The following is a 25808-nucleotide window of genomic DNA, read 5'->3' as shown; positions in this document are numbered from 1 at the left end:
CAGTCAGCCAGTCGCAGTCCTCCCTCGTCCTCGTCCTCGGCTTCGGCCTCGTCCTCAATTCAATTATAATTGAATGTGTGGGATAGCCATAGAGCCATAGGGATAGCCGTCATAGTGGGCGAAGGGTGGGCTGGATTCGGGGGGCGGATCGGGATGACCCTGAAATGTTGTCAGGCATCGCCTGCATGCGACTGGAATAGACAGCAAGGGAAAGGAAGCAGCAGGAGGGAGCAGGAGCCCCCAAGAAACTTAAAACGAAAATCCTGCTCAGATTTGTACATAAAAGGAACACTTTCGCTGCCACAGGCGGAGTCTTGTCTGTCATCCAATTAGAGAGAGAATCTCCACATTTTCCCCATTCACCCGATACGCTCTCCTCTGCTGCTGTTGCCCGCTCTTGTCGCTTATTGGTATTTGGTTGCAACATCCGCGGTGCATGGCAGGGGCGGCGTTCAGCTCAATTATGACTCATAATTCGCCGTGCCACTTGAGCAGCAGGCAACTCCATTCAGACATCCGTTTCCTTTCATGTCCAAGGCTATGCCATGCCCATGCAATATCTAGTTCTTTGGAAACCTTTTTTGGGGCACACGACGCACTCTTTGGCTCAAGGATGCCGCCTCCTCCTGCATCCCCAGGACTCGGGAACGGAGGATGGGCTGGTCTTGGCTATGCAAATTGGAAAACGAAGAAGCCAAGCAACGAGGCAGGAGTGCAGCAGTAGAAACGAATGAATGTTTGCACTGCAGTAGAATGGCAATGGATGTGGCAATGGATATGGCAAGCGAATGGAATGCCCGGAATTCTCCGTCATTGCCTACTTTCAAGCGCCACCTTTAAGGGCAAACAAGTGCCTGCCCTCCGGCCCTCAGGCCCTCCCTCTCTTCATGCCACTCACCCACAGGTGGGGCGAGTCCCGAGTGAAAGTATACAACACATAAAGGAATGCCATGGGTGGGGGGGAGGGGCTGGGGGTGGCACAACAGCCATAAAGCATCGACAAGTAACAAAAGAAACCCCGTAAATGTGTGTGTCCATGTGTGTGGTGTGTGTGTTTGTGCACATCCAGTATTCTAGTATTTTCTATGGTATCCGCTATTAATATTTCTGGTATTTTCCCTAGTATTATATTTCCCCTGCTCATTCTAGTATTTTCTCGAGTATTTTTTCCCCTCGTATTGTATTCCAATTGTAATGAGGATATCTTTTAGTATTTGTTATAGTATTTTTCGATCTGGTATATCCAGTATTTGCTGTATAGTTTCTACTGTTTTCTGGTATTTTTAAAGAATTATTCTGTTATTATTCTAGGGTCTGAATCTAGTAGGATTTTAGTGAGCACCTAGTACCAGGACATCCAGTGTATTTTCGGGTATTTTTTCAAACATTATTTCTAGTACCATTACTATTAGTATTTTTCTGGTATCATTTCGGCACTCGATATTCGTATCCGCACGGTTTGAGATACAGCAAGTGAGGAGGGCCTTACCTTCTACTGAATATACCTTGGAATCGGGGGACATACAATGGAGCCCCCGTGGAAGATGCGTAATGGAAAAATGCTGGCAATTAGAGCTTTAACGGGAATTTATTGAGCCACAGAGGGAGCGCGAGCGAGAGGGCGAGAGGGCCAGTGTTGTAAAATACTTTTGAGCAGAAAAGCTGCAAATGCAGTTGCAAGTGCAACAAACGTCCAAACGACCAAACGATGGAGAACTTTAATTAAGATTTTCCATGAACATGAAATGGTTTTCCTTCACGCACTCTCCCCTCTCCCCTCTCCGCTTTCCACCGTTTCCCGGCTTGCGTGCTCGTTTTTGTGTGTGTTTTTGATTGTGATTTGGCGTTTAATTAAAGTGCCCGCAAATGCACCAGCCCCCAGCACCTCCTCCCAGCAGTATTTACACATAGAGGCCGATGCAGGTCATGCAGATGGATAGATATCCCTTCGACACAAGCCAGGAAGCTGGGATTCGATCGCAACCCACAGGATCGTTTCTACTTATAACATTTAAGAACTGCAGGACTCCATCTATGTATCTGAAGGCTTTGGGGCTTGCCTCTAAACTGAAGGCAGGCGGTTGCCCCTTGTTGATTTTGGCTTTGCCCTGCTTTTCCTCTGCGCTTTGCCCCCGCCACACCCCACACACGCCGCCCATCTGCAACGATGGGGCACTGGGCCGCTGACCTTAATCTGGCTGTGGCTGCGGCTGCCGCTGCCGCTGCACTGTGCACTCTGCACTCTGCCTTTGGGCGGAAGGGAGAGGGGGTTGGCCAATAAACCAAATGATGATGATGACACGGATACACAGAAAAAGCAAACAAACAGACGGAGAGACGGACAGCCGGGCGGAGAGATTCTTCTTCCGTGGCAGCCTCGAGAGAAGAGAAGGAAAGGGCTTGTGGCTGGGGTTGGGGTTGGGGTTGGGGTTGGGGTTGGGGAAGGGGCTGCTGGTGGGGCGGAGGCTTCACTGTACTGTGTGTAGTACCTTTAAGTGAAGCCAAATATCTATTCATTCCCCCACCCCTCTTCTTGGCTCCCATCCGTTGCAATCGAAAAAAAAATGCCGCAATGAAATTGGTTCCCAAAAAGTGGGTGAAGGTCTCTCTCTTTCTCTCCTTCCGTTCCTCTCTCTCTCTCTCTTGGTATCTCTGAGTGTCGCATTTTTCTTTTAGTTTCTGCTGCAGTCCACAACTTAATCATTGGGGCATGTGGCACGCAACTCTAGCCTTTCTGGCGCTCGCTCTGTCGCTGGCTCTGGCTCCTGTAATATGCGGCTCGTGTCGGTAACCAAATGCAGGGGCTTTGCCACTGATTCCCCGTGCTGTTTGTGTTTACTCTTGCTTGAAGCTCATCTCTGGTTCTAGTTCTGATGGGTTTTCCGTCGAAAAAGCTGCACACCATCCTACTCCTCCCACGTACACGCAACGCACACGTTGCCATTGCCGTTCCCATTGCCGTTGCGCAACACTCGTACACACGCACACGTTGTGCAACACTTGGAAATTCATGCGGAATCCGAAAACAATCGAGGGGATTGAGGATTAGGGCGCAAGTGCATAAAGTTCCATGGAATTTCTCTGTAATATTCATGTAAATGTTGCCGCAGTAACAGTTACGGAAGGATTCTTCAAAGGGTTCCCCCTCTTGCCATAAATTAGATGGGAGAGTGTCTTCCTATCTGTGTATCTATCGTTTAATACGCGACTAAATTCGTGTTTCTGTTTCCCTTTCGTTTCGTTTGCGCACAGGGTGGCTATCCGGCGCGTCTGAAGAAAGTCCTGATCGTGACGGCGCCGCTGTGGTTCAAGGCCCCCTTCAAGATCCTGCGCCTGTTCGTGCGCGAGAAGCTGCGCGAACGGGTGTTCACTGTATCGGTGCCGCAGTTGGGCCTGCACGTGCCGCGCAAGGCGCTGCCCCTGCATCTGGGCGGCACGCTGGAAATCGATCACGCCACATGGTTGCTGAGTTGCCGCCAATCGATGACGAATCGTGAGGACGAGCTGCTTGCCAATATCACAGTGGGCACAGTCACTGGAGTCACTGGAGTCACTGGAGTCACTGGAGTCACTGGAGTCACTGGAGTCACCGGAGTCGCTGGAGTCACTGGTGTCTCAGGTACGGCAGCTGTGGCAGCAACCACCAATGGCAGTAGCAGTGGCAGTGGCACCGGCAGTGGAACTGCTGCTGCTGCTGCAGCTGCAACCATCATAAGCGCCGTCCATCAGCTGGCGGACAACAACACCACCGTGGTGACTGTCAGCAACGGTGAGGCCAGCAACGATGCCACCTCTGGGGGCATCACAGAGCCCAACGAGAACATCACAATCAATGGCCTGAGTCCCAGTCATCGCGGCAGCGGCAGTGCTGCCACTGGCGGCGGTGGCAGTGCTGCCCCTGGCGGCGGCGGCGGCACATCACCCCTCAAGCTCAACACCAGCGGCGTTCCCTTGGACGGCGGTGGCGTCCCCAAAGCCACCACAGGCCTGGGAGCCCCCACTGCGACAGGAGCAGGAGCTGGCACTGTGGCAGGACTGGCGGTACGGGCCACGGGCGGCGGCCCTGGTGCTGAGGCCACCAATGGCGGAGAGTTCTGGTCGGAGAATCCACCCAGCAGCGCCTCGTCGGGCTTCAGCGACGACGACAGTCTGGCCGGCCAGGAGGGCGATCCCAAGCCCATCGAGCAGATTGTGCAGATGGTGATGCAGCGGGGACGCCACGGACTGGTGAAGGAGTATACGGACATTAGGAACAGGACGCCCGACGGCACCTTCCTACATGCGCGGTAAGTGATTCGATCTCCTTGGTTGGATAACTCTCGGTTTCTATCGAATCCATTTTCCATTTGCAGAATGCGCGCCAACCTGACCAAAAACCGATACACAGATGTCCTCTGCTTCGATCACAGTCGAGTGGTGCTGGCACAGGAGGACGGCGTCGAGGAGCTGTCCGATTACATAAATGCGAATTTTGTCGATGGCTACAAACAGAAGAATGCATATATTTCAACTCAAGGTGCGGAAAAATCCCCAAAAAAGGGACCTCATCCCTCACACACGAAACGAAGGGATGGGAAGGGAAGGGGAGGGAACTTTCCCTCTGTCTTTCCATGCGATATTCGATAGGCCACAATAGACAAGGCCTATCTATCGATAGATCTAATCTGCAGGGGGCTATGGCCTGCATTTCGAACTGTCTCTATAATGATATCTCTGTCTCTCTGTCTGTCGCCCAGGTCCATTACCAAAGACATCCCATGACTTTTGGCGCATGATCTGGGAGCAACATTGTTTAGTTATAGTGATGACAACGCGCGTGATGGAGCGCGGGCGTGTGAAATGCGGCCAATACTGGGAGCCGACTGAAGATAGTTCCTTAGAGTACGGCGACTTCCATGTGCGAACAATTAGCGTTGAGTGCAACGAGGACTATACGGTTGCCTCGTTGGAATTGAGAAACATAAAGGTGGGTAGCATAAAGGTTGCATGCCACTGCCGCTGCCACTGCCACAGCATCTATAATCTATCTATAATCTCAAATTGTATTTTCCGCAGACTGACGAAATTCGCAATGTCTCACATTGGCAGTTCACCAGCTGGCCGGATTACGGTGTTCCCAGCTCGGCCATGGCCGTGCTGAACTTCCTCCAGAAGGTGCGCGACAAGCAGGCGGAGCTCGTCGAAGCTTTGGGCGATACCTGGGCGGGACATGCGCGCGGTCCACCGATTGTGGTGCACTGCAGCGCCGGCATCGGGCGTACAGGTGAGTGTCCATCCATGCTCCCCGAGTATCTAAATCTTGATTGAGCTTCTGCTTTCCTGCAGGAACATTCATCACCTTGGACATTTGCATATCGCGTCTGGAGGATGTGGGAACGGCGGATATACGCGGCACCGTTGAGAAGATACGCTCGCAGCGCGCCTACTCCATCCAAATGCCCGATCAGTATGTGTTCTGCCATCTGGCCCTCATCGAGTACGCCTACTCGCGCGGCATGCTCCAGACGGTCGATCTGGCAGGCTTCGATGAGCGCGAACCGGACTCGGAGTAGAGGACGTCGCAGGTCCTCTTCGAGAAGGAGCAACAAATAGCAAATAGAGGGGGAGCAGGAGGAGTATAGAGGAGAGGAACTAAGTAAAGAACGGAATGGAGCGGAGCGGAACGGAACGGATCAACAGACAAACACACACACATTGTATACAGATTAATTTTATGCTTATATTCTTCCAAATTCGGAGTTGTAATTATTTTGTTCGTTCGTACGTCGATGTTTGTCCTGAAAATATGTGAAAATAGGAGAAAGGATTGCAAGGAAGAGAGAGGGAGAGGGACAGAGAGCGGAAGAGCAGAAGAGGAGTAGAAAGAGTAGAGTAACCAATTTACGTTAATGGACTATAATTTTTTTTTTATTATTATTATTGAAATTATTATTATTATTATTATTATGACATACCAATGCTATAGCCGATGTATAGCGAAAACACACACACATTTATAAATATATACATACATTATTTAAATTAAATTTAAACTAAATGAAAATGAAACAAAAAATAGCTAAAAATAAAGAAGAAACAATTATAAACTAAACAAACAAAAAAAACAGCAGCATAAGCAAACGAAACAAAAACAAAAACCAAGAAAATGAATCAACAGGAAGGAGAAATGTGAGAAGAGAAAGTTAACTAAACTGTGGATCAGATGCAATGAGACGAAATGAGATGAGTGAAGAGGAGAGGAGTGGAGTGGAGAGGAGTGGTGTGGAGTGGAGGCATGCGAGAGAGTACAACGAAGGGAAGGCAAAGGACGCGAGTAGACCAGCCACCATGCAAAGCAAAGCCGTCCGGAGTAAAGGGCAAACGGATAGTCAATGCGGAAATTGAAATTTAAATGGAAATTGAAATCGAAATCGAATCGGAGAGAAGATAAAAGCGCGTGCTAACAATTTCCTACAATCAACTATGAAGCCCCCAAAGGAGCAGCAACATATAACTTATACACACCTATATAGCATACGGCATACATATGTACGAGTATGTGCTTAGATCTATGTCCTATACAGCATATAGATACGATATATATACGATATACACATATGTATAGAGCAGATTTAAGCATTGTTGTACAATGTTGTCGCAAACCCCAAGACCCAAATGGCGCCAAAAGAAAACAGGAACGCAATCCTCCAATCCTCCTTTTCCCACATACCCCCCTTCAGGTCCCCCAAATAGCTGTTAAATGTGTATTCTTTTTTTTAATTTAACATTACTTATTTTTTACAACAAAACATTTATATAAAAAGAAAATTACAACTAAAATTGTAAATTGCAGGCGAGTTTGTAGTGAATTTTACTAAAAAACAAAAAATCAATTTACCAACTAAAGAAAACACACACAAAATAAGAGAGAAACACGTTTCGCATATGAACAAAAGAGCAGAAAATATAAAGAATTTTGCCCAACTTTCCTACGCTATTCATATGCCAAGTGCATCCGCAATCCGTGATCCGTGATCTGAATCCGATGAAAGTAAGAGCGGAGACGGATGCGGAAAAATATTGAAATAAAGGGAAAAGAAAACCAAAAACATATTTTGTATTACTTTTTTAAATAACAAACAAATAAAAAAACAACCGATGAGGAAAATGGATATCTATATAATAATAATGATATTGATAAAGATAAATGATAATAATGATTAGTTGTTGTGTGGAAAATCTAAGTCGAACGACAGCTTTCTTGAACTAAAAGAATAAAGAAAAATACAAGAATACGAATAGAAATGGAAATTGAAATTGAAATATATATGAATGTGTAATATTGTGTGTAAATGCATTTTCTCTGTGCAAAAAGTATTATTATATAATATTTACATAAGATATAGATACATATACATCTATATACATAAATCTATTGAGAGGACACAGAAAAAATGGAGGCAACTGGTTTTTTTTTCTTCCCAATATATGTACTATATGCAGTATTTTTTGGTGCGAATTTAAACAAAATTGCGACGAATCGTACACTTTGTTGGTTGCACGATGCCCCACACACACAAGCACACACCAACACACACGAACACTCTCATTAAAACATTATCATGTATATCATTAGAATTGTAAAAGCTGTGATCAAACCCCGAAAAACGATAGATGGAAAAGCGAGCAGAATGAAGCGCAGATAGATACTGAAATTAATACAACAAGATATTCTCCACATCCACACACACCCACACGCACGCAGCCAGATGGACAGACAGAACATAGAATAACATTATATTATATGAAAGTTAATATTATGTATAACGAAATAGTATCTGTATATGTACGTACTTTACTCACCACAGAACAACTTTCAATTCTTTCAAAGGCCTTTTCCGAGGGAAACAAATACATACTACTCGTAACCAAAACCGTAGCCCGTAACCCGTAACTCGAAACCCGAAACCCGTAAGCCCCCAGAAGAAGTTATGGGATGAATATGTTATGAATATTCAGCTCCTTTCCACCCAATCGATGAATGCTCTATTTTTATAATGCTTGAGACAGGAAATAACACTTATGCATATACATATACCATATATATATATATATATACACTATATATATTGCATAATCCAAAAACCAGAGAAGAGAACCGAACCCTCTATAGGTGTAAACACGTACTGTACTCGTCGTAGATTAGTGCCATATTGTATGTATTTTTTGTAGGAGAAGATCTTCCGAGGAGTCAGTCGGTGGATGTATGAATGAATTTATTTAAAATGTATCTACGCATCTTACAGATATTTACACATACATATGTACATACCCGTATGTATATGTATGTGAAATGTATAATGAAAATTAGCAAAAATTTCTTCAAGTGTAATGTAAAATGTAGCTAGAGTTACAAAAACGCCCTTGTTTTCCGTTCGATATTGATTACCAGCTTAGTGTACGCGCACTCACCCCCCAACCGCCCGCCCCCTCTGTTCTAGCACGTACTCGACTCCACTTTCGACGTGTTGCATGCGACACGATGCTTTCTGAAAGCTTTTGCGACGCACACACACGGATACACACACAAGGACATACGAAACCAGATCGATTGATCCAGCCCACCCTTAATCAAATCTTAAAGAGATCTGATCTATCCACTAGCATCTACCACTACCTTTATTCTCTCTGCCGCCACTTTCCCTACATATTGAATAAGTACTTGCATATTGCATAAGCCCAAATACCCAAATACCCCAATACGCAAATACCCAAATACGGATACGGATCCGAAGACCATTAACTTCCATTAATCCCAAAGCTCAAGACTTACGCGAGACACTGTACATACAAACGCGCGGGACAGCGGCCCAACATCCAAGCAGAGTGCGGGATCTACATACTGTATTATCTATATGTATGTACTATATACCCCACACAAGACCCAGACCCAGACCCAAACCCAGACACACGCAAGGAACTCTTAGCCTAGAGAAATGGTCGCATAATATTTAAGGACATAGGCATATATGTACTATGTTATCATTTCACAGCAAGGAAACCAAAATGGAAATTGATGTATCTGCAAATTGCATTTTGCAAAACAAAACAAAAAGAAAATTGTGGACAAAATTGTGGATAAAATATATAGAAAACGAAGCCGATTTGTTTCATTTTTGAAGGGCCATGGTTTTGGAAGGATCAACGTATGTCCTTCGCCGATCTCGAGTGAAAATCGGTCAACAACATTTTTTTGCGGACCCAGACTGTCTAGCGGCATTAAAATCTCGATGATGAAAATGAAATGAAGTGAATCCTGATGAAAAGATCGATGTTTTCGGGTGCGAATCTTGGAAATCGTGAAGAAATGGATGTCCTTTTTTCTGATGGAAAAGACATGCCCCGCCCAGATCGGCCGCCCTATTGCAGAGATATAACGTGCACAAGAAACCAGTATTTCAATTATACGCCAATCTTCGGTAGGGTATATCTCAGACAATTAGGGCCAGATCGGTGAAGGACCAACTCTTCTAGGATCGCGAGGATCCAGACTGTCGATCGGTGTCAAAATCTCGACTTCGAAAATGAGGCCGATTTTCGAAAAATTTAATGATGTAACCATCATGATTTTTTGCGAAAATCGTGAAAAAATGGATGTCCTTCATTCCGATTTCAGTCGATTGGCAGGAATCTCCCGATCACGGAAAGACATGCCTCGCCCAGATCGGCCGCCCTATTGCAGAGATATAGCGTGCAGAAGAAACCAGTATTTCAATTATACGCCAATCTTCGGTAGGCTATATCTCAGACAATTAGAGCCAGATCGGTGAAGGACCAACTCTCCTAGGATCGCAAGGATCCAGACAGTCGATCGGTGTCTCGCCCAGATCGGCCGCTCTATTGCAGAGATATAGCGTGCAGAAGAAACCAGTATTTCAATTATACGCCAATCTTCGGTAGGCTATATCTCAGACAATTAGGGCGAGATCGGTGAAGGACCAACTCTCCTAGGATCGCGGGGATCCAGACTGTCGATCGGTGTCAAAACTTCTCGACTTCGAAAATGAGGCCAATTTTCGCAAAATTTAATGATTTTTTGCAAAAATCGTGAAAAAATGGATGTCGTTTTTTCCGATTTCAGTCGATTGGCAGGACTCTCCCGATCACGGAAAGACTTGCCTTGCCCAGATTGGCCGCCCAATTGCATGGATGCCTTTTAGTGATCGAGTTCGATGCGACGTAAAGACCATAGAAAACGGGACACAGATTTGCTTTTGAAGTAAAAGGCTCACATTTATTTTTTTATAATTATAGTTAATTTGTTCATAAATACACGCACATTAATAATAATAATAATTCATTAAAACACATTCGTCGTTTATCCATAAGTAGTTCAAAAAGCGTTTCTCTTTCTCAGCTTCTGTCTGTCTCTGTCTCTTTCTCTGGCATGTCTTTATCGCCATCTCTCTCCAAATCATCTTTGCCAGCAGCGTAGCTCTACCTCTATCTCTGTCTCTGTCTGGCTGTTTTTGTTTCTTTCTCTGTCTGTCTCGTCCACGTTCCGTATTCAACTAAACTAATGCCAAAAATACATGTAAAGAAATCACCATTTCGTCGTTAGCGTTTGTTTTAGCTTTCGATCAATAATAATCATATAAACTTGTTTCTTTTTGTTTCATTAACCGTTCAATTATTTAGCTAAGTGTTGAATGGTTTTCGTGTAATCGTAATAATTGAATTGTATTATCGTTTAATTGTATGCGTCGAAAGAACCAATAAAGCCAAAGCAACGCGCACTGGACCAATAATCAATCATATCATTTTTGTTTGGCAAAACAGCAGCCATTTTCGTGTATATATAATATACTCAATACTCATATAGTCCCCCGATCCGGGACTCCTCTGTGCGTGTGTGCCATGTCCTTCTCAGAGATACATCCGTCTCAACTTCAACTTCATTTCTCCAGACCAGGACTCACATGCACAGACAGAGGAGGCGCCCTTACATTATGGATTGGATTTTGGGGTTTTGGGGCTTTGGGGTTTTGGGTTGTGTAAATCTAAAAACAATTTACGTACTTTTTGGGGGAGTAAAAGGGGTAATGTATATAGTAATAACTAACATCCATATACGCTCATTAAACGGTGACCCTAGCCTCCATTTCTCTAATGCAAAAGGGAATGCACACATCATCATCTAGGGACTGTTCTCGACTTGAGTGTTGAGTTCTTGAGGAATTTTAAGGCCTAGGAAATTACAACATTACAAGCTAGTTAAGTATTGGCATAGAATAGCTATCTCTCTGTCTGTCAGCTTTGTGTCTCTTTGGGGGAATGCTACTACGTTGGAGTTTTATTCTGCAAAAGCTTGGATTACTCAATGCTTAGGGGGCTGGAAATTTCACTAGAGGCAAAGTCAAGCGAGGGGGTGGGGGAAGGGGTTCTTAAATTCTAGGGTGTCGTCTCTGGTTCGTGTATAAATCTTAGGACTAGTGACTGGCGGCGCTGGCGGCAAACCTTTGCTCTTTGCTCTTGAGGTAACTTCAATTCAATTCAATTCAATTCAGTAAACGGCGACGAAGTGGAAGGATCTACGAACTAGGGTACTGGCATGGGATGCCATGCATAAAGTAGCGTAGGTCTGTCATGGGATTGGAATTCCTGTGTTGGCGGCATCCTAAATACATATATACATATACATATACATGTATATGCATATGTATAAATAACTACAGTAGGTACAATAACTAACAGTAGAACTAGGCAAGTTATAAAGAACCTAAAATCAATATAAAGCGCTTCGGAATGCGTGGGGAGGGGGTACTCGGGGGAGTGTAACAATGGGGAATGGATGAGGAATAGATGAGGAACGGATGAGGGAATATCACTCGGGGGTCCTACTTCTCCTCCTCTACTCGATGCCGAACGTGTTGGTCTCCTCGACGGCCAGCAGCAGCTTCTCGTAGAGCAGCTCCGGTGTGGGGTAGGGCGGCAGGTCCAGCCGATTGAAGCAGGTGTGAGCCCTTGGCAGGGCGTTCGGCTTGCCCCACTTCTCGATGCAAAAACGACGCGGCCCGGTTGAGCCGCGCAGGGCCGAGAAGCCCTCGTACGGAATGCTAGAGGTGCCCGTGACGAACTGCAGCAGGCGCAGCCGCTGCTCGTTGCTGAAGCGCTCGATCACCTGCCAGAACCAGACGATCACCTGGTGGTTGTCGTGGTAGCCCGACCGGTACTCGGTGTTCAGGCGCCAGTCGTTGGTGTCGATCTCGGCGGTGCCGGCGATCACCAGCTCCAGCTCGCGGGCATCGAAGACGGAGACGAGGCGTGAGTCGACCACCTCGTAGAAGCCGCGCACCAGCGACTCGGTCTGCTCCTGGACACCGCGCTCCAGCCGCCACTTGATCATCCGCTCCAAATACTCCTTCTTGTTCTTCTCATTGACAATCATGTTCTTGCCGCCCGGCTTCAGCTCGCGCTCGACGACGCGCCCCAGCAGCTCCTCGGTGACGCAGAAGGTGAGGCCCAGGTCGACGCCCGTGCCGATGTCGTTGTCCCTTATCCACTGCAGCGACTGGTGAAACTCGTTGTCCAGCGACTCGAGGTCACTGAGGGCCACCGGCAGACGCAGCAGGGCCTTGTAGAAGGGGCGCGTGAAGAAGGCATCCAGCAGATACTGGTGGACGAGGGCCAGGCCCAGGACGCGGCCGCTGAAACGGAACCAGTCGTGGCAGTTGTCCACGAACGCCGACAGCGGCGACACCTGCACCGTGTACGTGTCGTTGGCCGAGTACTCGAACAGGCCGTAGTAGGGGTTAAACAGCTCCCGCGACAGCAGGAAAAAGAACTCCCGCGACGGCCCGCCATAGTCCAGGCCCTCCTCAGTGTCCCACAGCACGGCCAGACGTCCGCGCTGCAGATCCTTCTTGTTGGCGGACATTATCCGACGGAAGGCATCCTCCAGCAGGTGGCTGCGACGAATGTGTAATCTGTAAAGGAGGCTCTTTATTCGATTCTTGCCGATATTTGATTTCGGTTCTGGTCTGGGAAAGACTTACTTGAGCTTGTGCGGCCCCTGGCCGTAGCCCTTGGACTCCAGTTTGCGGTAGAAGCTGCGCAGCTTGGCCTCAAAGTCGCGTCGGAAGGGCGGCGGCGCCCGTTGCGGCATCCTCGAGCTGAGCACCGGGGAGCCCTGGGGACTCCGCTCTTCAATAGGAACATAGCTCATGATCTCCTGCTCGAACAGGCTGTTGAGAACACAGAAAGCATGTGAAAGAGTGTGAGTGGGGGAGTGCACTTGATAGAGCTGTTAGATAGATCGGAGGTGCCATAATTCTACTCCTCCTCCGCGTGCCTCCTCCCCGAAGTGACGTCATTCCCCAACGCACCAATGCACCAATGCCAGTGGGGAGGGAGGTGATGCAATTGATTGCAAGTGCCGCCTCGTTTATGGATGCCACATGTGTGCCGGCTGGCCACTAAGCCGACAATTGATTACCTGGAAAGCAAAAATTCGACTCGACTCGACCAGGAAAGGTATCCATCCAGGTGTACCCGGGCCAGGGAGGAGGGAATAGAGTTATGTTTGCACTGTGGGACGTGAGTCAGGCAACAGGTGGATGTCTACGCAAAAGGCAATTCATATTCGGGATCTGCTTGGACCCTTAGGCTCCAAGGGCGCACAATCGCATAGGAGGCTGGCCAACCAACCAAACGAATGACAGAATCACTCCGAAGAATTCAATCAGCAATGAAATCATGACCAACAAAGGCAATGGGGTCGAAAGAGCAAGTTATTTGTCATAGCAATTAATGTATTCCGTCCACATTGGCACTTGCATTGCATTTGCACAATTCCATATTTATTCATCAAGGAGAGGAGCACCAAAGAGCCATAGAGCATAGAATGGGATGGGATCGGATGGGGCAGATTCAGGGTCCAGTCTGGGGATGAAGGTTCTTCTGTGATTCAGAATCGGAAATCGAAAATCGCAAATCGGAAACGTTCCCTTCGGAAACCACAAAGCGGAAGAATCGATTGATCAATCGATACAATCGATGACCTTCGCTGGTGGCCAGAACAGGGGGAGGGAGGGAGGTAGGTAGGGAGGTAGGCGTTCTATCGATTGGTGTGAATTATTAGCAGCAATAAACACAGAATGGAATGGATTGGATTGGAGTATCTATCTGTATATAAGCAGTATTCTAAGTAGCCCCCTAATCCGTAGCTTAAATTGCTGTTTTGTTGCGCCTTTTGCTTCCAATTTGGCCTTCAACTTGAAAATTGAAAATTGGCCAATTAATAACGAAAAATTATGACGGTCAACCGCATATCGGACGGGGACTGGATTGGGTATCGTCGGGGGAGGGGAGGGCAGGGTATCGTGCGCTGTTCAAGAGGGGGCCTGTGGGGTGGCCCAAAAGTGACAACAGTTTTGCGTGCAATTATCGCCCCTCGGAAATGACTAATTTCCAAATTGGAGCTGCTGCTGCTGCTGCTGCTGCTACTGGTGCCGGTCCGTTCTGCCCCCTGCCCCTACTCGTTCTCGTTCTCTCATTATTATTGCTCATTTTTGGAAATGGAAACTGATCAATTAATGGGGGGTTCTATGCCGCATATATTTGCTATGGCTAGGGCTGTGGCTATGGCTATGCCCCCGTGTCAAATTACTTTCAAATTGAATGAAATTTTTACAAATTATTGGCAACTGAAAACAGCAGGAAGCCGAAATTAACGCCAATTCAGATTAAAAACGCGTAAAAGGGAGCGTGAAATTTAGACCCTCAAAGCCAGAGACCAATGGTAAACCCGTGCACTTTAATACGCGTGCGTTTTAGAACGCGCCAAAGCAGATGAGTGCGAGAGTCGCAGGCGTTTTTAAACGCGCCAAAGCCTTCGCGTGTGGGGGCTGTCGTCATTCCCTACACAAAGACGTGGTGCTGGCCATTGTTGCCTATAGGGGCAGTGTGCGATAGGGCCACAAGATGGGCGTGGTGCCCAGGCGGAAGAATATCTACGATATGTCTATAATATCATTGCAAAAAAATATAATGCAATCGCGGGCAAAACGCCCGCTGGGTCACTGACTTTTTTCGCCGCTCTGCAAATATCCGGGGACTCGATATGGATATGGAAACTTAAGGCAGGGATACTTGTGTATTGTGAATGTCGTCAGACAAAGATGCAAATGATCTCCAAAGGAAACGTCATACGCCAAGCGGAATACCCATCTGTCCCCTCTGGTATCCCCCAGAACTTATGGAATATGATTGCCAGCAAGGGTTTATTTGAATAGAAACAAACAGTAAACAAAGTAAGAAACCACTTACGGCTCCCACATGTGGAAGTTGTAGACAAACTTGGAGAAGAGACCCATTTGGATGGGTCTACCGGATTTTGGGGGGTTGTAAAACCCAAATGGATTCTCAATTAGCGATGCACTAAATCCACCGAAAAAAAAAACACCAACAAAGCAGAAGGTAACACTCGCGGCCAAAACACTACTAAAATCAACGCTCAATTCCACGATTTTCGATACTCGAAAGAGGCACAAGAGGCAGACGACGACAGGGACAGGCAACAGGCGACTGATTTCGGGTTCTGTTCGAACTGCAACAGTTCCCGACCGGCTGTGGACTGTGGGTGGCGTCGGTGGCAATGGGAATGGGAGTGGGAGCGGTTTTGATAAGCTGATAAGCGGACGGACGGACAGACGGACGGACGGACCGAGGGCGGGGGGTGGGCGATGATAATGAAGCGAGCCTTAACCCATTTCGGCACTCTGCCACGAAAGATTGGGAGTGCGAGTGAGAAAGAGTGTTCTAAGAGAACCAGAAGAGTTACCTGAGGAGTTGCGACAGCGACTAGTAGATCGTTAAACCATAGGGGATTGCATCATAACATCCAATCGAACGATTGACCAACCACCAATACTCAGAAGAAATACAAAACCATGATTAGGAGTCTCAAAGGCATGCCACAACATTGTAATATGAAGAAACCACTTGAAACGGTCCCCCTTGAGGTCCCAACTGAAGAATCATTGAGGAATACTGGGATATTGGGATACTGGATACTAGGCAACTATGTGGCACAAAATGAGTGTAGGGGATTGTACACACATCAATTTTCAAATGAGCCACTTGCTGGAATTGTTTACTTGGCATTCTATTTGTTATTCCATTCCTGTAACTGTAACCCAGTGGAAAAACACCTCCTACCCTGCATCTACCCGAGAGTAACGTTGTTCTGGTCTATGCGATAGAACGTGGGAATGGGAATGGGAATGGGAACCGAGAGTCCGTCGTTCGAACTCGATCTAGGCCTTCGGATGCAGCGGACCGCCAAAAAGTGCAACCCAGACGGAATATCTCTCAATGGAGCAGTGGGAGGGGGATGGGGAGGGAGAGGGGAAGAGATATAGAAAACAAAAGTCGGATGCAACTGACGGACAGGATGTGGTTTTGCATGCCCAAGCAGTTATGAGATACAGATACAAAGGCATGCAACGACATATGTACATAAATACAATATCTATGTAAATTCACGATTCGGTGGGAACATTCCGAAGGGATGGAAGAGGACAGACGATTCTTGGAAGAGTGCGCACTTCAATCGGATTGGGAGGAGGAGGAGGAGGAGGAGGGGGCAGACCTAAGTCAATACAAAACATCGTTGAGCTTCTGTGTTTTTGATGGAATTCTTTCCTGAAGGGATGGATGAATGGAAGGGGGATCGGAAGAAACTTTGGCATTCGAATAGGGATACTCCAGGAACTGCTTCTTCCATATGAAACTGAATGGAATAGAAACGGATACGGAACGGAATTGTTAGCAATAGTCGTACCTGATACGAGACGCGCACAGGACGAACGCTTCAACTGAGTCTGACTGAGTCCGTCTACAACGGACATTCTATGGGGTGCAAAAATATCGACTGTAGCTCGTGAAATATTCATTATTGGAGCTATTATTTGAACTTTCCACACCGTCCAATTATGCCAATTTAAGGGTCCTAGTAATCGCCTCTAGAAACTTGCAACCGGTAGGACATTTTATGAGTTAATAACAGTTATCCTGCCGCGACTGCTGGTGCAGTTGCAAAAGCTTTGAAAGCTGCTGCAGGAGTAGGAAGACCAAAGCTTTTGAAAGCTTTTACAAGATAAATACAAATAAAAACGCATCATCACATTATAGAGTTTGGTGTAATCTAACGGCGTTTTTACACACCTCAAACCTCAAACAACGACAAGAATGATGAGTAAACCCAAAGGGGTATTCTAGGGGTGTGTTAGACGAGTGGATGGATGGATGGATGGATGGTTGTACTTACACGGCCCACACGATGTAGGCAGCCTTCGATAGAAAGCCCATTTTGTTGCGTTCGCATAAGGTTGAAGCACCGAAAAGTTAACCATTCCGTTCCCCTGGGATCGAGATCTCCAGGATATATTTTCACCACGGAACGGCACACACACAGACAATCTACGTATAGCGATAAATGAATGCACGGCACAGAATAAAAAAAAACAGTTTTTGGGGGTTGGTTGGATCGTCGGGATCAACGGATCGACCTGCACGCGCTTTGGCAGTTGGAACAGAAATGCTTCTGCTGCCTCGAATGCTTCTGTGGATTGAAAGCTACGCAAATCGAATTGCCGAACGGCACGGCATACGGCTAACGGCGAATGGAGCAGAGCGGAGCGGAGCGGAAGAGAGAGCGCGAGCCAATGCGAACGGAACTGAACCGGCGTTGGTTAGTTGGGGAGTCATAGATAAAAGAGACACAGAGACCCGACAGACCCCCTAAACCCAGGCAGAGTTTACTCTCGCTTTCCGACGGCTCCCGGCCAGAGAGGGGGTAGCTTATGCTTATGCTTTATGCTGTGCTTCTGCTGTGCTGTGTGCTCTCCTGATATGCTCCTTCTGATATGCCTGCCAACTGCAGATTGTTGGCATTTATGAAAGGAAATGGAAAATGGAATTGGGCAAAGAATATTATTTTTTGTTTCTGTTTTATTGATGTTTTGTTTTGTTCTGTTGGCAGTGCGAGCGATACAAGACGATCGATCGGTTAGGCAGCGTTCACGAGTGCAGCGCAGCGCAGCGCAGCCGAAGACAAAGCAGAATCAGAATCTGCCGAACTCTTTGCCGAAGTTCTGACGCCTGCGCTGGCGCAGAGGCAGCGCACGCCACTACACAATGGGGCTGGCAGGCAGAGCCCAGCAGCGGACCAGCGCATAAACGGAGGGAGAGGGAGCCAAGAGAGAGAGCAAAGATCAGGGGGTAATTATCTAGCGCCACTGTGCCCGCTGCCGTCAGATGTGGCCTGCATGACACGACCCGCTCTCTCTCGCTCTCTCTCGCCTGACTCACCACCCACGAGGATTGCACTCAGCTGAGAGAGCAGAGCAGTGCATAGCAGAGCAGCGGCTGCATGGCTTGCCTCAATGTCTGTGTGCATGGCATGTGTGTGCTTGTGGCGTTGGTCATGGTCAAAGCATGTTAAATAGAGGGTAAAGGCAAGTGCATACACTAGGGATTTATTCTCGGCCTGTCTCACCTTCCATTCAATATACCCTGGTCATTGTTATGCTTGTAATTGTTCGCTGATCATCGCTTAAACCGCCGCGGCGTGGCCCTGCCTAACTCCACCACGCCCTGCATTTAGCACGCCCCAAAACGGAAGCCACAACAGAACGGAGACAGGGACTGACAGACGCGTATCACTGTTCGTTCACTCTGTGTGTGTCTCCAAAATGTAGCCAACTGCACGCATGCGCGCGCGCGCGCTCCGCCGGCGACAGAAAACCCAATGAACTGTAAACAAACAACAGAGCAAGGCAAGGGCCACAAGAAAGGAAGGCTACCGTGGCTACCTCGGGTGGGTCGAGCCTCTAGATACCCTAACCCATCGGATCGATCAGCTATGGAAGATTGCTGTTGCTCATACGAATAGTAGACGCCCATTCGACTCTGCTTAACGTTCTTCCTTTTGAGCTTTGCAAGCCCGGTCTCTGCTCAAAAGATGAATACCCCAATTAGCAAAAAGGGTATATACATACATATGTATGTACATATGTATGTACAACAAAGGCGAAACTCTCCTTCTATGGGTCAAATTTAAAACACAAATACGAGCGAGTAATATAACCGTCAACTCCATTTCCATTTCCAATTCCAAGTCCAACTTGCCGCAACTGCGGGAGCAATAGAAAATTACTGAAACTTGTCAACGCTTCAGCGAAGCTCAATGATGACGATGACGACACTGCCCCTGCCCTGCCACACCCCCACTGGCACTGGGACTGGGACGGGAACTTTTGTGGTGGAGCCGTGGAGGCAGAAGTGAAGTCTTGAGGCGGAGGGATACTCCACGAATTTGTGCCCCGTTTGGCCAATAAATTATGCTTGATTTGGAATTTGGAATTGGGTTAAATTGTGTGCTGTGTTGTGTTGTGTTGTGTTGGGTCGGCGAACGGGGGATTAGTGTGGATAGATGGAGTGCCCCTGCCCCCAGCAGCTGCTGCTTTGGGGCGTCGCTCTGTCCCTGTCCGAGGTCCGAGTGGAGGCGTGGCAGCGGTCGCGTCTGAAAGTGGAATGTCCCACCATAAAGCAATCAACAGATCAGAAAATCCTAACCTCAAACCCAAAAAATATCAATAAAATATCCAAAAATTCTTTATCGACGGACTGCATGTTGATTCAACTACGAGACGACGGATCGCGTATTTATGCATTGTTTTTGCTGGTAATTCATATTCACAAATAATCACAAATAATAATTAAGCCAACTGGCGAAATACAAGGGGACAAACAATAAACAAATACGAGTACCTATGAATGTACAACCCATACGAGATACAAGATACGATTGTGTGCTACGCTGAGTATTTGCTGAATCTTAGTTGTCGTTTATTAATTTCTCATCTCATTGAGGCGCGGACAAGCACAGGCACAGGCCCACAGTCCCACAGTCCCACAGGGAGACAGTGGAGAGATAGAGAGAGAGAGAGAGAGAGTGAGAGAGATGTGGCTTGGCTCGACTCGAGAGGGGGAGTAGAAAAAGCCCACCAAGCCCAAAGTGAGTAATAGCCGAGTCGAGTGCAGATCGTCTGAGGTTCGTTTGGGTACATATATGTACATATAACATATACCATATACCCGATATACGATTCGATGAGCGAATGTAATATAATACAGGGAAAGATCTTTCGGAGGGAAATCGATCCACAGGAGAGTTTTCCCTGCTGTGCTCTTCAGTCATCTGGTTGCCACACGGGATACATGGGTGGTACACGCACTCCTTGGGCCAATGTCCAGCCGCTAATGAGCATCAAAACTCCCACGGCTCATGCCGCATGGATACCATTTGTGCTTGTGTCTCTGGGAGGCAATGAAGCGCGACATTTGAGCTAATTGAAATGCAATTAAACGGCTCAATCGGTATACGACTCGGAATCGGAAATTGCTGGTGGACGGACTCAGGCTCACAGTTTTCAGGGGATTAAGATTTAGATTTGGATTTCAGATTAAGATTAAGGTCAACAAATGCAGGCGAGTGCTCGAGTGCACGCCGCAGCTCCTCCAAATTTGTGGTCGAAGTAGATTCAAGAATATTTTTAAGAGAAACACACGGCCAATTAGACAATAAATACACCCTACTCGTATTGGACCGGAGTGGGGGCTTGGGGGGAAGCACGAATTAACCTTGGTTGTGGGCTTTGCTTTGCTTTGCTTTGCCTGCCTTTGCCTGCCGCTTGGAGGTGTTGTTTGATGCTTTGGAAAATTGGCCAGCAACCTTCGGCCACAATTTTCAAAAGCAATTAAACATGCGAGTACATGAGTACCATGAGTTCTATGAGTATATCGGAGAGCACTCAAGCAGGACCGCCGCTGCACAAAGACACCCAGCAACAACATCAACACCAACGCCAAATCGATCAAAGCCGAGCGAAAACCAAATCAAAGTCCAAATCTAAGACCGAGGCAAGACAATGACGCACCACCGCAATGCATGCCATTTGAGGGCCAGGTGGATACCTGTCGGTCTGGGATGTGGGACCTTCGTCAAGTGCAGGTGCGGGTGCCGGTGCAGGGGCAGATGGAGATGGAGATTGAGAGGGCGCTGCAGATGGATGGGGTGCGGGTGCGTCACTCTTCAGCTGTACACCGAACAGATGTGGTCCTCGTGAAAGCAATTTGTTGGATCTAGAATCTAGATCTATTTACGGGATGGGAATGGCTCTCGTTTTGATGATACAAATAGTGTAGGTAAGTAACTCTGCAATGGGTATTTAGATACCCATGAAAATGAAATGCGAATGACTTCGCAATATTTCTTTTTGTTAAGTACAGAGAAATGGTATATCTTTTTTAGGGGTTTACCTATAAAGTTTCGCCTGTGAAAATATATAGGCTAGTGGTTTTAGTGGTCCGGTGCACAGGTTTGCGAATACCTGAATACTATTGTCCCCAAAACAAGCACATCCAAATTTCATGGAAATCGTACGAGCCGTTTAGGAGCATTCCGTAATGGGTTAATGCTTCAGTGGGTTAATGGGTAAATGGGAGGCTGGAGGGAAGCCCTTATTATACTTGCAGTTCCATTTTATAAGCAATCTACTGCAATGATTTCCTGTCGACAGACTTTAGTTCTCTCGGGTCACAGGTCACGGGTCACTGCTTTGCACTCATCTACTCACCTAAGCAAAATGGTCAATTGTAGGTCATGACCCAGCCGCTCTAGAGCCGGCACGCCCTCCACTCGGAGCACATTGATTTTCTCGCGCAGCGAACGGGACACCGTGTGCTGGCCCTGGCGCTCGCGCAGTATCTCCAGGATGTTGGGCTGGCGCAGGAACGCAATGACCTGGAATCAAAGGAGAGTATGAAGACGATAAGCCTGCACCCTGCACCCTGCATTCTGCATCTACTCACCTTCTCGTTGTAGGCAATAGGCACATCCTCGTAGCCGGCTGCAGTGGCTCCGCTTCCACCCGCGGCTCCGCCCAGACTGAATGCACAGGCGATGGCCGCCGTTGTGGTGCAGTTGTGGCCGCCATGGCCGCCGTGGCTGCCATGGCTGCTCCTTCCGCTGATGCCGCTGCTTGAGGAGGGACGAGGCGGGGGCAGGGGCGGCACACCCGACACAGAGCCCAGGGCAGAGGAGGCAGCCGAGGGAGAGCCAGAGCTGGAGTTGATGTGGCCACTGGTGGCCGAAAGGCAGTTGCCGTCCACGAGATCCGGATGGAAGTATGACTGGTGCTGGTGCTGCTGCTGCCGATGGCGCACGACGCGGGGACACTCGACGGGCAGGCGCGGGTCCATGAAGGATGTCTTGCGGTGCTGGTGGTCGATGAAGAACTGCTTGCCGGACTGGTCGAGCTTCGTCTCCCAGCAGGAGGGCAATTCGCGGCCCATCTGGGCGAACGTGTTGACGAGGGCCACCAGATCCTTGTTGTACTGGTACCGCTGGAAGCACTGCGGATCCCTCCTGATCCGCATCACCATGTGCTTGAGGGCGGCGTTCCGGTTGTAGATCGTCAGCGCCGCCTCGTTCGTGTGCAGCAGCGAGTAGAAATCGGGCCGACAGAGCATCAGTATAGCCGGATGGATGCCTGACGAGGCGACTGGAGTCCCTGCAGTCGTTGTTGCTGTGGAGGCGGCGGCGGCACCTCCGGGGGCAGAAGCGGGCGCCGCCGCCGCTGAATTCGACTGCCGGGGCGGGGGTGGCACACTATAGACCGCCAGTCGGTTCTCGTTGGTGATGGTCCGACGGATGCTCTGGTAGCGCCTGTCCAGCTGCTGGCGATGGTGCTGTTCCCGTCCCGCAGGTCCGCCACTAGGCGCCGCTCCTGGTCGCTGCCAGGATGTCGTCCGGGTGGTGTGGTCTATGTAGAAGATGCGCCCGTGACTATCCATGCGCGCCTCCCACGCTGGTGGCAGTGGCGGTTCTCCACCTCCACCTCCAGCTCCCACTGCCACTACCCCGGCTTCAACTCCTGTTCCGGCCTCTACTAGGGCTCCTCCAGCTGCTGCTGCTGCTGCAGCTGCCGCCGCCGCCGCTGCTGCTGTACGCTCCGGAATGGACGGCAGGCGGGTGCTGCTGATGTGGACCATCTCCTCGGCTGCTGGCTCCTGGGCCGCTGGCGACCCGGGCGGTGTCGTCTGCAAGTAGATGTAATCCAATTGACTAGATGAAGGAGGAGGACTAGCGGAATACTCCGCTGGATGGCTGGAGTTGGCAGTGACTGCTTGAAGGCGGGCATGCCGCCGGGCATGGTGTGTGGGCGTGGGTGGGCAGATCAATGATGACCCTCCTCCTCCTGCTGCAGCTCCCGCTCCAGCTCCTCCTCCCACTCGCTTGAGAAGCCTCTGCTGTGGTCGCTGGTGGCCATGGAAAGTGGGCGTTCCGGGAGCCGCCGCCGCCGCCGCCTCCGCCGTTGCAATGATACCACCGACGCCTCGACCCCGCGTGGGTGAGTGCTGCTCCGGACTGGCAGCCACATCCAGCGGTGAGGCACTTCTCGTGGAGCAGCCGGAGGGAGGACTCCGCTGGCGCTTGGGCGAGAGGAGCAGACGCGGCGAGGAGGCCAAGTGCTGCTGTTGCTGCTCCTCCGTGGACGTGGGGGCACCCTTGCCGTTGGACAGGGCTCGGGAGAGGGGACGGTGCTGGCGCAGATACGGAAACTGGTGTTGCTGGTGGCTCGGCGAAGAGCTAACAGACACGCCGGCGGAGTTGGGGTTCGAGTTGGAACTCCCGCCGAGAGGGAAGGTGGGGGGAAACTCGTAGCTCTGCTGGACCCCTGCCCCCGCCCCCGCCGGCACTGGCACCTTCTGCGTGCTGATCGTGTTGATGTAGCTGTCCGGGCCGATCTTCTTCTTGATCAGAGGCTTGAAGCGCACAGGCGGAGTGGACAGAGGGGAGTTATGCTGTGGAGTGCTGCTGCTGCTGCTGGCGCCGGCCACCTCCTCCGCGAGACGCTCGTCCGTGTCCAGGATGTCAAACTTGAAGACATCGCCCTGCAGCTTAAATTCCCTGCCGACGGCTCGAGGCGGCCAGGAGCGCTCCAGGGGTCGGTGCTGCGGCGGCGAGAGCTGGCGGAGATGCTGGTGCTTCTGTCGACGCTGGACATTGGTGCTGGCCTGCAGGGCGGCGGCTGCACCCAGCAGACTCTCCACGGCGGCCGCCTCTTCGTCTTCCTCGTCCTCTACTGCATCCTCGTCCACCTCGGCCACGCTGAGGCTGTCCACCATCTCGGCGGGCACCGTTTCAAAGCATTCGCGGGCCACCCACAGATTGAAGCTTTCGCCATTGGCGTTGGACAGCGTGGAGCAGCCCGAGGGAACTGCAGCGATTCCTCCAGGAACCGCAGACACAGCTTTGGTCTTCTTCTTGGCCCCGCTCAGGGGCGTGGAGCCGCCGCTCTGGGGCGACAGGGTCCAGGACTTGCGCCGTGCTCCGCCACCAACGCTGCTGCTGCCATCGCTGCCGATGCTGCCGTTGTACGAGTTTGTGGGCGAGAGCGTGGAGTTGTTGCCCGGCGTCTCGCAGGATTTGGTTGAGAGTAGCGTCTGATGGCGTGGTTCCTTATCCAGAACCGCCTCCGCTTCCGGGGTCGGATCGTGTGCTGGCAAGTCTATTTCGTTGTGGCTCAAGTCTTTTGGGGCTGCAAGTGGATCGAAGGACATACTATATCGCTCCCATGGCATAGATTCCATGATGGAATATACTTACAATTATCACGTTTCCTGCAAATCATCACAGGGACATCCATCAAGGCAGACCCAGAGGCATTGGCAGAGGCAGAGTCTGAGGCAGGGGCACAGGCACCACTGGGTGGTTGCTGCGCCTCGTCCACATCGCTGATGCTCACCTCCGGGTGAGCGGTGGCAAGTGTTAAAGCACTTTGAAAGGCATTTTCCAGCTCGTCGCTTTCGTTGCCGTTGCGCGCCTCGTAGTACGCATCATCCTTGGCATCATCCTCGTCTTCTTCCTCCTCCTCTTCCTCATCATCATCGTCCGCATCATCAGCAACAGCTGAACTGGGCCTGGCTGTGTGGGGCACGACATCCGATGGATTCCTGGAGTCCGCCAGGCAGCATGCCAGCAACGGCGTCAGGGCCACTGCCGCCGCCGCTGGGGGTTCCATGACGAGGATGCTGCGCCTCCCGCTCCTCCTCCGCCCACTGTTACACCAACTGCTTGTGCTTCTGCTGCTGCTGCTCTACTTTTGAGTTATGGATTTTTTTTCTTCGCATTGCCTTGCCGCCTCCCATTTAAACAATGGGCACTCGCGTAAAGGACTCAGTTCATGAACGCGCCCCCGATTGTCCTCGTTCACTTCGTAATTAACAAACACTCTTTCAATAAACAGCAATAATTGAAAAAAAAATTTAAGAATTTCGCTGGACAGCTGGGGTTTAGAGGTCAGTGTGACCGACCCTCAGAAATATTACAAAATATACCGTCTTATTTTCAAAATATACCGTAAATATACTGACGAATTCAAGTTAAATTCAAGCCTGAAATGGAGCTCATTGTTGTCAACCGGTTCAAAGAGAGCCTTTCCCGATTCAAGTTCGGTTATCGATACCATCGACTGGATACGAGTGGTTCGCGCCAAATTGAAAATGTTTGAGCTGACGAAAATTTTCTCACCTAGTATCCGAAAACGGTCACTTTAACCGTTCGAATATAGCCGATATATGATCCTTCAGAAAGAATAACCCTAAAATGAAAATGGTGCATATGGATAGATTATCCTTAGATATATAATTATGCTGTAATTGTTTCGGCTACAAATAATAAAAAATAATCATTTTTTACG

General features: G+C 49.1%; 2 protein-coding genes across 10 annotated transcripts in view; one reads left to right on the top strand and one right to left on the bottom strand.

Moving 5' to 3' along the window:
- Positions 1-6868, top strand: part of Ptpmeg2 (Protein tyrosine phosphatase Meg2) — a 31890-nt gene extending 25022 nt beyond the window's left edge. For 5 of the 7 annotated variants that reach the window (XM_015186751.2, XM_002134497.3, XM_015186750.2 and 2 more), the window contains 5 exons: positions 3253-4286; positions 4353-4516; positions 4737-4966; positions 5056-5263; positions 5326-6868. In XM_015186751.2, the coding sequence (XP_015042237.2) occupies positions 3253-4286; positions 4353-4516; positions 4737-4966; positions 5056-5263; positions 5326-5552 (1863 nt within the window). In that variant the 3' untranslated portion in view covers positions 5553-6868. The remainder of the gene's footprint in view (positions 1-3252; positions 4287-4352; positions 4517-4736; positions 4967-5055; positions 5264-5325) is intronic. The other 2 variants (XM_033384352.1, XM_033384353.1) reach the window with 2 other exon arrangements.
- Positions 6869-10246: 3378 nt separating this feature from the next.
- On the bottom strand, positions 10247-25468 carry Hecw (Hecw ubiquitin protein ligase). 3 transcript variants are annotated; one of them, XM_015186746.2, is made up of 5 exons: positions 24716-25468; positions 21916-24647; positions 21681-21847; positions 13035-13223; positions 10247-12965 (listed from the first exon to the last, which is right to left on the bottom strand). In XM_015186746.2, the coding sequence occupies exons 1-5, from the start codon at positions 25128-25130 to the stop codon at positions 11891-11893; spliced, it is 4578 nt and encodes a 1525-aa protein (XP_015042232.2). In that variant the 5' UTR covers positions 25131-25468; the 3' UTR covers positions 10247-11890. The 3 variants fall into 3 exon arrangements, with proteins under 3 accessions (XP_015042232.2, XP_015042233.1, XP_033240242.1); XM_015186747.2 differs by lacking the exons at positions 21681-21847; positions 21916-24647; positions 24716-25468 and adding an exon at positions 17309-17961; XM_033384351.1 differs by lacking the exons at positions 21681-21847; positions 21916-24647; positions 24716-25468 and adding an exon at positions 15307-15641.
- Positions 25469-25808: the final 340 nt, after the last annotated feature.

This window comes from Drosophila pseudoobscura, chromosome X (genome assembly GCF_009870125.1).
Source record: "Drosophila pseudoobscura strain MV-25-SWS-2005 chromosome X, UCI_Dpse_MV25, whole genome shotgun sequence".
In the NCBI taxonomy this organism is placed as follows: domain Eukaryota; kingdom Metazoa; phylum Arthropoda; class Insecta; order Diptera; family Drosophilidae; genus Drosophila; species Drosophila pseudoobscura.
The sequence above is the reverse complement of the archived record's forward strand: the minus strand, read 5'-3'. Positions and strand labels throughout refer to the sequence as shown.